General features: G+C 42.9%; 3 protein-coding genes across 3 annotated transcripts in view; 1 reads left to right on the top strand and 2 right to left on the bottom strand.

Moving 5' to 3' along the window:
* LOC121540838 (solute carrier family 15 member 5-like) overlaps nt 1-15918 on the top strand; it is a 74297-nt gene that overhangs the window by 12412 nt on the left and 45967 nt on the right. The gene's annotated exons all lie outside the window — the stretch shown is intronic.
* LOC121540836 (tripartite motif-containing protein 16) lies at nt 1229-8834 on the bottom strand (the record flags this gene model as incomplete). The annotated part of the gene is made up of 6 exons (XM_041849950.2): nt 1229-1810; nt 2047-2106; nt 2231-2390; nt 2521-2754; nt 7402-7497; nt 8235-8834. Coding segments are annotated over 6 exons (1665 nt in total), but the record flags the coding sequence as incomplete, so codon positions are not given.
* The window catches only part of LOC121540840 (tripartite motif-containing protein 16-like), a 33760-nt gene continuing 28211 nt past the window's right edge, over nt 10370-15918 (bottom strand). Inside the window, exon 7 of the mRNA XM_045218443.1 lies at nt 10370-10702. Coding sequence (XP_045074378.1) covers nt 10574-10702 — 129 coding nt within the window. The 3' untranslated portion in view covers nt 10370-10573. The remainder of the gene's footprint in view (nt 10703-15918) is intronic.

The raw sequence follows: 15918 nt of genomic DNA, 5'->3' as shown, positions 1-15918 counted from the left end.
GTGACCAGCTCGGAAACCGGATTGCATAGCGGAGAAGGTACGATGATCTGTTTGTTAACTTGGCTTTCGAATACTTTCGAAAGGCAGGGCAGGATGGATATAGGTCTGTAGCAATTCTCTCTCTATCTTATCTGTCTTCTATATTATGTTCTCCTCTACTCCTCTCTTCTCTCCTCTATTCACTCTATTCTATCATCCACACCACATGCCAGCTTCAACACAATCCATTTACAAGTTAAAGACACACCTTGGAATAAATAGCAAAGGAAAACTACTACTAGATGTATTTTTTATTTCCCATCACCATGAATCATATTTAATAACTGAACAGTAGCAGACCTAACTTCATCTGTTCCTGACTCTGAATAGTGAATTAAAAAGACCATCAACCTCCAATGATATTAAAGTACAATTCTGAACATTACTGAAATACTGAGTGGCAAGTCAAGATATCTGATGGGTTATTATTGTTTGGTTAATAGCACCACCTGCTGGAAAGGTTTAATATTGCTTGACTGAGCAGTATGGGAGAATAAAAGATGCCAAATTTAGGGTCGGTTTCCTGGACATCTCCATTGAACATACTTTTTAGTCTAGGACTAGGCTTAATCTGTGTCTGGGAAACCGGCCCATATAGTTTAAGTAGAAAGTAAGTGATACCAGCTTGCAGTGGGCTGACTAGTCCTTGGGAATTGTTCCTGGACCATTTTCCATGCAGCTCCATGTGACAGAAAACACATCAATTAGGGCTGAGACTACAAGTTGTTCAATGATACTGAGGAAAATTATATAGAGACAGAGAACCTATTGAGAAAACATATAAATGGTTCTGAATGCCAAGCAATATACATCAAAAGCATACATCATGATTAATGTGAATATACAATATTAAAAAATTGCACTTATAATATGAATGCATTACATTTTAATTCATAACATATTCTGAAGATCAAATCAGTCAAATCATTGTACATAAAACAGAGCAGAATGAATCATCAAATCTGGGGACCATCACCACCAGCATGACTAGTATCTATGTGGACCCTACTACAGTTTAACCAGCTCAGCTATAGACTACACCAGCATAACTAGTATCTATGTGGACCCTACTACAGTTTAACCAGCTCAGCTATAGACTACACCAGCATAACTAGTATCTATGTGGACCCTACTACAGTTTAACCAGCTCAGCTATAGACTACACCAGCATAACTAGTATCTATGTGGCCCCTACTACAGTTTAACCAGCTCAGCTATAGACTACACCAGCATGACTAGTATCTATGTGGACCCTACTACAGTTGAACCAGCTCAGAAGTACTTTCACAAAGATAAAACCCAGGATAGAGGGGCTGAGTGAATGTGGTCTGGACTCTGTGGAGGAGGGTCATTGTGTCAGAGACACTGTAGAAGGACAGAGTACCTGCCTTGTGATCTAGGTACACTCCTACTCTGGAGGACTGAGGGCCTGATACTTTAGTCTCAACATTATTGTGTCTGAACCAATAACCACCACTATAGCACTCTAAACTCCAGGACTTGTCATTGTATCCAAATCCAGTATATGTCTCTGTTCTGCTGATGTCTTTATATGAGACTGCTGTATAAACACACCACCCACTCCACTCCACCTCCCAGTAACAGCATCCAGACAGACCCTCTCTACACAGAACCTGACACCAGTTGGTGAATCTGTCTGGATGATCAGGATATGGTTTGACTTGGCCTGTATAGGTCACCTTTCTGTTCCCTTTAGACAGAGAGAGGAGTGTGTCTGCTGTGTTTGGGTCCAGTGTGAGCTGACAGGAATCTGGGAGAAGAGCAGAGCAGAGACCAATGAGGGGAGTTAGAACAATAAGTTAAGTCAGATACTGTATCTACCCTGTCTTTGATTAGAGCACAGCAGAGATCAAATCAGAGAAATATGAGGAGTCAGATAGATACCCAGTCTTTGATTAGATCTACTATTGCTATATATTTCTAGAGGGATTGTTAGGAGTGTCAGTAAAAAGAGACTGTTAGTTACTTCAGAATAAAGAGACTCACATTGTAAGAACTGTTCTCTGGTCTTGGGCTCTGGAGGCAGTACAACATCCACTATATTCACTACAGACACACAAACACATTCACAGAGAGAGGGAATGTTATCATCACACCATATTCCACATGTATATGACTAGTAGGGAACTTTCAATGGTCTAAAGTTGATGTTCTTATTATTTCAACACACCTGTAGTGGAGATCTTGGTCCATTCTCCTTTAAGGAAGTCTTCTAGTTTCTCTCTCAGTTCAGACACAGTCTTACTCACATCTCCAAAGTACTGAAGAGGACGGACAACGATGCTGGGTAAGTCTGAAGATACACTGATATTGGAGATAGACTGATAACTCTGGGGGGAGAGAGAGACACACAGAACAGAAAGACAAACAGAACATAATGATTGAGAGTTTCACGTTTAGTATTAATTTCACTATTAAAAATGCAACTTCATATCACATGTAACAAGACAGTTTATTTACCTGGAGGAAATGGATGTGATCCTCTGTGTGTGAGAGCTGCTCCAACTCAGTGCTTCTCTTCCTCAGCTCAGCTATCTCCTGCTTCAGTCGCTCCAGGAGTCCTTCAGCTTGACTCACTTGAGCCTTCTCTTGGGCTCTGATCAGCTCCTTCACCTCAGAGCGCCTTCTCTCAATGGAGCGGATCAGCTCAGTAAAGATCTTATCACTGTCCTTCACTGCTGCCTGTGCAGAGCGCTGTTAAGAGAGAGAGAGAGAGAGAGAGAGAGAGAGAGAGAGAGAGAGAGAGATAGACTGACTTGTCTTCCTTTAATGAGCCATCCTCATTACACTAACACCCCCCCCCTCCTAAAAACACATAGCATGCCACCACAACCTCCACACAATCACATTATCCAGTACCCAACACCACAGTACAATACACCATCCAGCACCACATTACAACCGTACAACCAACCCCTCCTCTCCAGCCGTACAGATAGCCCCCCTGAGCCCCCATACCTCCTGAAACATCTCCACACTGTTGATCATTACCCTGGCAACACAGAACAAACATGAACAGTCTGTCATTGCAGAAAACGGACACCCCTCCCCAACTCCCAGGTCAACCCGAGCCAACCAGCTATTGGTGTCCAGGGCTCCATGTAATACCCTCCACTGGAGGACCCCTGACCTTTCCAGCACTGGGAGCTTATAGAGCACCCTCCACCTACCCTGCCATGCTCTCAGCCCCCACAACCCCCTGCCACTGATACCCCTTCACTCCCGCTAACCTCCTGATGTGTCTAAACTTGACACTGAGGGTGTACAGCACCTTACCCCCCACCGCCTCAAACTCCCCCAGGCTCAGTCCTCCGGACTCTGCTGCCAGTTCCCAGTCTCTGCTGTCACCTGCAGTGGTGGAAACGGTGGAGGCCGCCTCCTCAGGCTGCTCCAGCCCCCTCCTCACTGGGTCAGGCAGAGCCTCCTGGACCTCCTCCATGACTCTCTCCAGCAGCCTAAGAGACGTTAGTTCCGCCTGCTGTGCCAACTCTTGGGGGGTTTTCCAACACCCACCCCCGGCAGCCGCAGGTCTGCTAGTCTCTTGATGCCTGCTGCCATTAAAGGTCCCTGCAGGATGGCTGAATGAGCGGACCTCAACGGGATCAGTGGGTTGTGGAAGATGGGCTCCTCCATACCCATGGCCCAGGCACCACACCCCCCTCTCGTGTGGGCCTCAGCAGCTGCCAGGCCCTCAGTACTGCAGCATAGAAATCAGAGACCCCTGCTGTATTGAGTATCTCCGGCCGCATGATGAAGTGCTGCTGATCCAGCCCCAAACCACCAGCCCTCCTCAACAGAGCAGATGCTGGTTCCCTCCAGCCCACCTCCGTACGGTACAGTAGCCTCTGTGCTGCTTTGAGTCAGAACCTTGCGCTGCAGGTCCGAAAGCAGAATACCGGGGGGGTTGAGAATGGCCAATTTATGCCATAGGGAGGATGCCACCAAGTTGTTGATGATCAGTACCCTCCCTCTGTATGACATTTGGGAGAGGAGCCACCTCCACTTCGTCAGCCTCGACACCACCGCTTGTGACACTCCTTCCCAGTTCTTCCTAACTCACCCCTACGAGCCCAGATACACCCCAAGCATCTTGAGCCACTCACAGCCCCACTGCAACCCCCCTGGAAGCTGCGGAGGTGCCCTGTCCCTCCATGCCCCACATAACAGAGCCTCACTCTTGCCCCAGTTTACCTAAGCAGAAGACGCCCCCTCGTACACCCTCAAACTATTCTCCAGGGCCTGTAGGTTCTGCTCATCCCTAACCAACACAGACGTCATCAGCGTATGCTGACACTGCTATGCCTGTCCCCAACCCTTTGCCTGGCTCCCACACTCCCTGTAGCCTCCTGCGTAGCAGGCCCAGAAAGGGCTCAATAACAAGAGTGTATAGCTGCCTGACAGAGGGCATCCCTGGTGAATGCCTCTCCCTACCCAGACTGGCCCACTGTGCCCTTCCCCCAGCTTGACCATACATGACACCCCAGCATACAACATTTGAATACAGGCCACAAAATTCTCCCCACAACCAAAACAACACATTGAACAGATATTCATGGTCCACCCTATCAAAGGCTTTCTCCGAATTATGAACATATTGTCTGTGATTGAGCGTCCTGGTACGCTCAACCAGCTTCATGAGGAATGCTTTTCCAACAGTTTTGAAGGAGTTCCCACATATGCTGAGCACTTGTTGGCTGCTTTTCCTTCACTCTGCAGTCCAACTCATCCCAAACCATCTCAATTGGGTTGAGGTGGGGTGATTGTGGAGGCCAGGTCATCTGATGCAGCACTCCATCACTCTTCTTTTTGGCCTTACACAGCCATGAGGTGTGTTTTGGGTCATTGTACTGTTGAAAAACAAATGATAGTCCCACTAAGCCCAAACCAGATGGGATGGCGTATCGCTGTAGAATGCTGTGGTAGCCATGCTGGTTAAGTGTGCCTTGAATTCTAAATAAATCACAGACAGTGTCACCAGCAAAGCACCCCCACACCATCACACCTCCTCCTCCATGCTTCACGGTGAGAACCACACATGCGGAGATCATCCATTCACCTACTCTGCGTCTCAAAAAGACACTGTGGTTGGAACCAAAAATCTCAATTTTGGACTCATCAGACCGATGGACAGATTTCCACTGGTCTAATTTCCATTGCTCGTGTTTCTTGGCCCAAGCAAGTCTCTCCTTCTTATTGGTGTCCTTTAGTAGTGGTTTCTTTGCAGCAATTCGACCATGAAGGCCTGATTCATGCAGTCTCCTCTGAACAGTTGATGTTGAGATGTGTCTGTTACTTGATCTCTGTGAAGCATTCATTTGGGCTGCAATCTGAGGTGAAGTTAAATCTAATGAATTTATCCTCTGCAGCAGAGGTAACTCTCGGTCTTCCTTTCCTGTGGCGGTCCTCATGAGAGCCAGTTTCATCATAGAGTTTGATGGTTTTTGCTACTGCACTTGAAGAAACTTAAAAAGTTCTTTAAATGTTCCGTATTGACTGACCATGTCTTAAAGTAATGATGGAATGTCGTTTCTCTTTGCTTATTTGAGCAGTTCTTGCCATAATATGGACTTGATCTTTAACCAAATAGGGCTATATTCTCTATACCCCCATGCCTTGTCACAACACAACTGATTGGCTCAAATGCATTAAGAAGAAAACAAATTCCACCAATTAACTTTTAACAACAAAATAATAATACTAAAAAACACCCTTCCAACTAACTTATTAAAAACCCACTACCCCATTCCACTACTTTGACCCTATCTGCTCCTGCACCATGCCAACGGCCTGGGAGGACGGGACACCACTACTCAACACACCCTGTAACTCTACTGAAGTCAAATCTTGTATGCCCAAATACTTCTCTGCAGCTGCCACCACAACATCTATTTTCTGTGATTGACGTTCCATTGCTGCAGTAAAGTTGATAACCATTGCTAAGAACGCTAAGAAGCCAACCTTATTGAAGCATATATCACTCGTTGGCCTATCCCTCTGTGCTGGCACAGATCTACTACTCACAGGGATCCTCTCAGGATCCCTCACCCTTGACCCATCCTCCTCTACTTTCTTCACTGCCTCAGCATACGACACCTTCTGCACTACTCTGACTCTAGCCACCTCAACCTGCCTCTCTCGCACCGGACACTTCCGATTCCCCAGCAACATGGGCACCCCTACAGTTGACACACACAACTTTATCCACCGAAACTACACAATCCTCTATCCCATGCCCTCCTGCACACTTCCCACATCTTGAAATCTCCCTCCTACAAACCGCTGCAACATGACCATAAATGTTGCACCTGAAACAGCGCAGTGGATTTGGCACAAAAGCTCTAACAGGATAACTGATATATCCTAAAATGACTTTGTCGGGTAAAGACTCAAAACTCAAAAGGACTGACAGTGACTCCTCTGGTTCACCACGCTCACCACCAGGTCTGCGTCACACCAAACGGCGGGCATCACAAACACCAGGAATCGTCAACTTCAAATGCTCCACCTCCACACTTAACGCTACACCAGAAATCACTAATTTCAATGGTGCCCTGTTCCTAAGAGCAAAGCAAGAAACACGGAGTGCCCACTCCCTCTGGTCAGAAGAAACACAAACAAATATCACAAGTCCGCTACAGGTTACCTTCACTGATTCAACTGCACCCAACTCCTTTCCCACCCACCCTGAAACCACAAATGGATCTGCCAAAAGGAATGGATCCACTTTCTACAAAATTGTAACTCCTACTGCACCAGATTCTTCTTTATCATGTCCATTGATGCCAGGCTCTGGTTCTGAGCTCTTCACCACATCTTCCACCTCACTTAACTCTCCCTCATTCATTTCCATTTCACTTCCAGATCTCGGTCTGGCGCACAGCTCAGTCTTTTATGAGTGTAATGTTTACTGTTCATTTCTGAATGTTTAATTCACTTTTGATAATTATCTATTTCACTTGCTTTGGCAATGTAAACATATGTTTCCCATGCCGATAAAGCCCTTTGATTTCAATTGAGAGAAAGAGAGCTCCATGTTAATGTATAGGGGACATGAGTCAGTAATGGTTACTCATGGTTATGTGATGAGGTAGCCACGCTTTCAATTTCAAAATCAGTGTCGGCCTAATGGGGAATGTCCTCTTGCGGTCAAGATGTTGGTTTCTCCCGCGGTAGGCCTGGGTTCATATCCCGTCGGTGACATTAAGCAGTCCATTCTCTGAAAGGGGTCCAGACAGATTGTTCCCAATAGTGGGGTCAGTGGGATTGGATTGGGGCCCCTCTCTCTCTCTGACTGGAGGAGAGAAGAGAAATTATGCGTCTCCTCTGGTCAACAATACTCACCTTGAGAGACTTTACAGCTTGTTGGAGCTCCTTCAGCTTCTTCTCTCTCTCCTGGAATCTCTGCTGGACCTTCTGCTGACTCATCCCCAGCTGCCTCTGTGGAGAATCACTCTTCAATGAGCTATCAAGCTTTATTTGTCCAGTAGATCAATAGTATAGTAATGTGACATAGGGCCCATAGAAGTTAGGGATTAATATGTTGAGTGTCTGTGTGAGTTTCAGTTTCTAATAAGGCAGGCCATCTACGGAACTAGGGAGGAGCGAGTAATTCTGCTCAAGGTCAAGTCAACAGATGAAGTGAGAAGAAACCTCTGGGAGGGGGGCCAGAGGAGCCCACCCCAACGACCCTCCTACTACAGTCCTATCTCACACACTTACACTTCCATGCCCACGATGGTTCTAGCATCAGGCAGGGCCATGACTACACCAGTGCGAGGAACCAATTAAGTTCCTGCCTAGCAACAGAGATGCATGGCTGTCTAGACGTGTAAGGAGTTGACCCCGCCTAGTAGGAGGTTATAAATATATGTGCTTGTGTAATCACACATTGTCTTTGCAGCTGTATGACCCAGTGGGTGAATAAACTTGGTTTGAGATTTTTCTAGTCATCCGTTTGAGTTTTTACTCTGTTTGTTCAGAACAGACTTTAGAAAATGGTAATGCATTTTAAGAATCTGGGTTAACATATCTATATACTCAAGGTTTGTGTTCATATTTGGTCTACCTTGGATCAATTTCAATTGAATTCTCTCATATTCAAACAGCCTTAGTTCCTACTGTATCTTTAATTATTTGTTTATCAGACAGTCACCAACAAGTTGTTCTGGTCTTACCTGTTTCTCAGTCCTCTCTGCTGCAGCTGACACTGTATCATGGCCTTTATGTTCATCCATTGTACACAGCAGACAGATACACTGCTGATCGGTACGACAGTAAACCTCCAGCAGTTTGTCATGATGAGAACAGATCTTCTCCTGTAGTTGTGCGGTGGCTTTGATCAGCTTGTGCTTCTTGAAACCAGGAAATTCATAGTGAGGTTGGAGGTGAGTCCCACAGTAAGAGGCCAAACATGCTAAACAGGACCTGAGGGCTTTCTGCTTTCTGGTCCCAGTGCAGAAATCACACGCCACATCTCCAGGTCCAGCATAGCACAGAGCAGGAGGGGGAGCAGCCTGGAGTCCTGTCTTCTTCAGTTTCTCCACCACTTCAGCCAGCACGATGTTTCTCTTCAGAACAGGCCTTGGACTGAAGGTCTGTCTGCACTGTGGACAGCTGTAGACACCTTTCAGATCATCCTGATCCCAGCTTTCTTTAATACAGCCCATACAGTAGCTGTGTCCACAGGCAGTAGTCACCGGATCCTTCAGTAGATCCAGACAGATGGAGCAACAGAACAGTTCCTGATTAGCTGCTATTTTGGTGCTCTCTCCCGTAGGTTAAGCAATGGCAGTGTCAAAGATTACTTTCGGTTTCATGTAACTCTACACCAGAGGACAGGGAGGGGCTTCCTACTTGACTGTGTACTCTGTATGTAGAGGGGGTGTGGTTTCTTTGATAAGGAAGTGTGACAGAGTGTTGGGTAGTAGGCAGAGATGGTTAGTATTTATGTTATTTGAAATTCATATTTTAATTACTTCTGAGTATTTTTTCATTTGAATTACACTGGGCTGAACTACACTCCAATGCATTTTTTTATTTTTTATTTTCAAAATACTAAATACTTTTCTATATCATTTTTTAAATAGCGATTCACATGTTGTGGCCCCCCTTTCACCCTGCATTGGTATCAGAAGTCTGATAGCACTATGGTGTGATAAGAATGTCTGCTAAATGAACTAAATATAAATGTATATGTGAAAATGTTGATAAATACTTTGTTGAGGGAAAATGTACTTGATACGATTGTAATATATTGTTGTCTCACCTAGCTGTCTTAAGATGTACTAATTGAAAGTCGCTCTGGATAAGAGCATCTGTTAAATGACAAAAATGTAAACGTAAAAATGTATCATTGCAAAGCATGCTGAGTATTATTCTAATGAGCTCCGCCCCGAAACAAGGCCAATAATAATACCCAGGGCCGGCTACTTGGAAATGTATTTTTGTATTTAAAATTAAATACGTTACATTTAATTAATGACATTACAAAATACAAGTATTTTGTAGTTTATTTTGATACATTGGTCTTTATGGTATTTTGTATCTGTATTTTGTATTTGTATTTTGTAATTTTATCCCATCCGTGGTAGTAGAATACTCTGTCTGCAGGGTGTTTTCAGGGCATGACCAGGACACTGGAGGCAAAGGACCGATTTAAACAGGAAAATGTCCTGGAGTTTCTATAAAAAAATAATGTTTCACAAATCACTTTCAAAAGGCATTGAAAAGTCAAAATAAAATACCTAGCTCTCCTCAGAGCATAATCACTGGGCAATCACTTAAAAACTCAATTTAAAGGGATTCTTCAGGATTTAGGCAATGAAGTTCTTTATCTACTTCCCCAGAGTCAGATGAACTCATGGACACCATTTTAATGTCTCTGCATCCCGTATGAGGGGAGTTTATGTCAACAACTTCCTTCAAACTGCACGCAGAGACATAAAAATGGTATCCATTCATTCATTGATTTTTTCTCTCCACTCTACCTCCCAGTCGCAGACTCCAGACAGGCCCTCTCTACACAGCACCTGTCTCCAGTAGTCAGGATAGGGCTGAGCTTTATCAGTGGCTGTCACCTTCCAGTTTCCATCAGACAGCCTGAGTTCTGGATAAGCTTTATTCAGATCCAATGTCAGCTGGAGGACGTCTGACTGATGAAGAACAAAACCCAATAAGTAAAAGAAAGAACATGTGTGTTGTCTTTGAGAGGGTGTTTGAATATCACTCACAGAGGGACAACTCTTCTTTGGTCTTCAGCTCAGGAGACATTTGGAATTCTGTCACTATTTAAAATTCAATGTAAATGGATATTAAGAGAAGAACGTGTTGGGGTTTTGAGACTAAAAAACATTACACAATGAGCAAAAATAGACAACTGCTCAGCAATATACCTCAAATAAGTTGATTACATTCCATGAGAAATATAGCACATATTTTAATAGAGGTTAAAAACATCATATCTTAGATCATGTGTGTGCACTCCCTACCATTTTTAGACATCATTCCATCTCCTTCACATTTTGTCCAGTTGATCTTTCAGTTCAGGAGGATAAAACGTCATGCCGTCAAAGGAGAGGTGTGAGTTGGCAGGCAGGATGGGAGAGGCCACAGGCTCAGGAGGGTCATAGAGAGACTTAAGACCCTATAGGGAGAGATGAGAGAACTGTTGAACAAATGAAGACTTCCAAAGCTCAAACACATTCCACTAACATGGGGAGAAAGGCCAGATATGACACTTTGAGACATATTCTGCTGTTGATATACCAAGTGATATACCAGAGGGTGGTGCGGTCTGCACAACGCATCACCGGGGGCAAACTACCTGCCCTCCAGGACACCTACAGCACCCGATGTCACAGAAAGGCCAAAAAGATCATCAAGGACAACTACCACCCGAGCCACTGTCTGTTCACCCCGCTATCATCCAGAAGGCGAGGTCAGTACAGGTGCAGCAAAGCTGGGAGCGAGAGACTGGAAAACAGCTTCTATATCAAGGCCATCAGACTGTTAAACAGCCATCACTTGCACAGAGATGCTGCTGCCTGCATACAGACTTGAAAATCACTGGCCACTTTAATAATGCCACTTTAATCATGTTTACATATCTTGCATTACCCATATCATATGTATATACTGTATTCTATACTATCTATTGCATCTTAGCCTATACCACTCTGATAATGACATTGCTCATCCATATATTTATATATTCTTATTCCATTCCTTTACTTAGATTTATGTGTATTAGATATTTGTTGTGGAACTGTTAGATATTACTTGCTAGATATTGCTGCACTGTCAGAACTAGAAGCACAAGCATTTCGCTACACTCCCAATAACATCTGCTAACCATGTGTATGTGACCAATCAATTTGATTTTGATGTCACCTGGAGGAAATGGATGTGATCCTCTGTGTGTGAGAGCTGCTCCAGCTCAGTGCTTCTCTTCCTCAGCTCAGCTATCTCCTGCTCCAGTTGCTCCAGATGTCCTTCAGCCCGTCTCACTGCAGTCTTCTCCTGGCCTCTAGTCAACCTTTTCACCCCAGTGAGTATTCTCTCAATGGACCTGATCAGTTCATTAAAGATTGTCTCATACTTACTAACTTCTGCCTGTACAGAGCACTGATAACTCACAGAGAGAGGAGGGGGTCAATTTCCACTGTTACTGGATTCAAGACAACCTGTTCCCCAGTGTTGTCTTGTTACTATGTGTGGTAAAATTTCACAACTCTTAGTACAAAACTCATCACAGATCATCAAAAAGGCTGTTATTTGGTTCTTCAAAACTTGAAGCACATTTTCAATTGACTAAGTACAAAACACAAAATCACATAGTAACCTTTTCACCAAACCTGATCAATTTAATCTAGAAATACCTTTCATATAAAGTAAATGCCTTTCACAATGCAATGCTCACAATACTTTACATATGATTCTCTTCTCATTTGTTTAAATACATTTGACCATCACTTAATCCAACTGCGCTTAATGGTTAATCACTTAACCGTTTGGTAAAACTATAGATATTAAACTGGTTTGTGTACTATATAAGGATTTTGAGAACTACATAAATAAAATGTGTTTGTAAAGTATAAACATCTAGATTACATGTATGATACATGATAACCACACATAATGACTACTCATTATTGCTAATTGGTCACCATATAAAAGGGTGTTTATGAACGCTTGCAATTTCTTTCAACATGGAGCAGGATAGACAGCAAGGGAGAGGAAGAAATCAAAGAGCTCGTGGACAAGGGGCCCGTCAGAGAGGAGGGCATGGGCCCCATTAAAGAGGTCAGAGAGGAGGGCATGGGCCCCATTAAAGAGGTCAGAGAGGAGGGCATGGGCCCCATTAAAGAGGTCAAAGAGGTGGACATGGGTCCCATCAAAGAGGTGGACATCAGAGAGGGAGGCAGACGGCAGGGAACTGTTGTGTCTAATGAAGTCTGGGCCATCGTCGTTGACCATGTGGTAAACAGAGGCCTTACCATGGCAGAGGCTGACAGATTAGTTCACCCCAATCTGAAAAGATCAACTGTCAATTCGATCATAAGAACATTTCGCCAAGAAACCCGAAAAGTTTGCAGGATATGCACTATGCTTAACCATTACATTTACTGTAAATGACATATTGTAATGCATGTAAATTCACAAAACATGTTCCAGTATTCTTACCGTATGATCTATTGACAGTATACTCTGTTCTACCCTCAGAATTGACAGAAGACCCCGTGGTGGTGGCCGTGTGCTGACCGACCAGCAGGAGTGGGCAGTGGTGGAAATGGTGAGAGCCAGGAATGACATACGGCTGTCTGAAATAAAGCAGGCCATTGAGGAGAATGATGACACCTTTGCCAATGTGGCATCCATCAGCCTACCAACAATCACTCGCCTTTTGAAGAGGCACCAGGTATCTATGAAACACATTTACCTGGAGCCTTCTGAGAGAAACAACTGTGGGCCGAGTATGTTCAGGTACAGAACTATATACTGTATTACTGTTGCTATTAATGCACATGCTACTTCACAATATCATAATGGAACTATACTGTACAAAGAACTAACCAAAATATATTTTTAGAGGGTGATGGTGCTTGATGCTGCTGTGAACCATCACTAGTATATCTTTGTTGATGAAGCGGGCTTCAACCTGGCCAAAACTTGGCGCCGTGGGCGGAACCTCATCTGCCAACGGGCGTCCGTCCAAGTGCCTGGACAACGTGGGGGAAACATTTCCAAGTGCAGCAGCTATCTCTGAAGATGGTGTGGTAGGATGTAGACCATTACTTGGATCCTACCACGCTGCACACCTCATTGTGTTTCTCAATGAAATTGAGCAGGCCTGTCAAGGTGAAGGGGTCACCTATGTCATTGTGTGGGACAATGTCAGGTTCCACCATTCAGAGGTGGTTCAGGCATGGTTTCAGGTCCATCCCTGATTCGTGACCCTATACCAGCCCCCATACTCTCCTTCCTCAACCTTATTAAATTATTTTTTTCAACATGGAGGTGGAAGGTGTACGATCGCCATCCCCATGAGCGTGCCACCCTCCTTCTGGCCATGGATGAGGAATGCGATGACATCAATGCAGACCAATGTCAAGCTTTGATTCAACATACCAAAAGGTTTCTCCAGCGGTGCATGAACAATGAGGACATTTACTGATGTGGATGAGAATTTATGGCCAAATGCTCTAGATAGGCTTGATGCAAATTAATGCATGCTAAACATTATTTAATTTTCATTCATTTAATGTCTTACATGTATGATGCAATTATATCTGAAAAATAACATTTTTTCCCCCATGAATGATTGTTGAGGATTTCTTCATTGATTCCACCTTTGATTACACGTTGGATAGATATCTTGGAAATTATAGATTCTGTCAATTTTGTTGGGTAATGTAAGTGTATTGCCTAATGTGAACTGTAATTTACAGTACTGTAGCATATTACTTTCAGCACTTCTAAGGGTTATTTGAAACACGTATCTTGCAGTGATTGCTATTTGATTAACTGGTAGTTAAAACTACTCAATTGAAAAGATATCATTAAGTTGTTTTGGTGATTAAACCAATGCTCTCATTACATATCACAATATATATTTTGAATCAATAGTTGTGTGGTGAGAGATGTTTACAATTCAAATGAATGCATAATGACAGGTTTTGAATGAAAGACTGGCTGCGTTACAAGCGTGACCAGCTTGGAGTTTTATACTAAGAGTTGTGAAAATGTACCACCTGCTTGTGAAAATAGTACCAAAGTGATTAAAACAAAACCGTAATAGGATTATTATTTATTTTTTCTGGGGGATGAATTGTTAATTGATTTTCAATAAGGAACACAGAGAGAAAACACAACAGAAGGAAAAGGGGGGACGTAACCACTAACATTACAGTATGATATCCTAATGAGGCAACCACTAACATTAGAGTATGATATTCTAATGAGGCAACCACTAACATTACAGCATGATATTCTAATGAGGCAAACACTAACATTACAATATTATATTCTAATGAGGCAACCACTAACATTACAGTATGATATTCTAATGAGGCAACCACTAACATTACAGTATGATATTCTAATGAGGCAACCACTAACATTACAGTATGATATTCTAATGAAGCAACCACTAACATTACAGTATGATATTCTAATGAGGCAACCACTAACATTACAGTATGATATTCTAATGAGGCAACCACTAACATTACAATATGATATTCTAATGAGGCAACCACTAACATTACAGTATGAGGCAACCACTAACATTAAAGTATGATATCCTTATGAGGCAAACACTAACATTACAGTATGATATTCTAATGAGGCAACCACTAACATTACAGTATGATATTCTAATGAAGCAACCACTAACCTTACAGTATGATATTCTAATAGGCAACCACTAACATTACAGTATGATATTCTAATGAGGCAACCACTAACATTACAGTATGGTATTCTAATGAGGCAACCACTAACATTACAGTATGATATTCTAATGACGCAACCACTAACATTACAGTATGATATTCTAATGAGACAACCACTAACATTACAGTATGATATTCTAATGAGGCAACCACTAACATTACAGTATGGTATTCTAATGAGGCAACCACTAACATTACAGTATGATATTCTAATGAGGCAACCACTAACATTACAGTATGATATTCTAATGAGGCAACCACTAACATTACAGTATGATATTCTAATGAAGCAACCACTAACCTTACAGTATGATATTCTAATAGGCAACCACTAACATTACAGTATGATATTCTAATGAGGCAACCACTAACATTACAGTATGGTATTCTAATGAGGCAACCACTAACATTACAGTATGATATTCTAATGACGCAACCACTAACATTACAGTATGATATTCTAATGAGGCAACCACTAACATAACAGTATGATATTCTAATGAGGCAACCACTAACATTACAGTATGGTATTCAAATGAGGCAACCACTAACATTACAGTATGATATTCTAATGAGGCAACCACTAACATTACAGTATGATATTCTAATGAGGCAAACACTAACATTACAGTTTGATATTCTGATATTCTAATGCCAGTGATCAAATCTCCAATCTACACCCTATTCCCTATGTAGTGCACTACTTTTGATCTGGTCAGAAGTAGCCTAGTGCACTACATAGGGAACAAGGTGTCATTTGGGACAGAGTCAGTAACTCCCCTGGGTATGAATTCTCTCTCTATCTTATCTGTCTTCTATATTATGTTCTCCTCTCCTCCTCTCTTCTCTCCTCTATTCACTCTATTCTATCATCCACACCACATGCCAGCTTCAACACAATCCATTT

This window comes from Coregonus clupeaformis, unplaced genomic scaffold (assembly GCF_020615455.1).
Source record: "Coregonus clupeaformis isolate EN_2021a unplaced genomic scaffold, ASM2061545v1 scaf1586, whole genome shotgun sequence".
In the NCBI taxonomy this organism is placed as follows: domain Eukaryota; kingdom Metazoa; phylum Chordata; class Actinopteri; order Salmoniformes; family Salmonidae; genus Coregonus; species Coregonus clupeaformis.
Note: the sequence above shows the minus strand (reverse complement) of the source record. Positions and strands in the feature narration are given on the sequence as shown.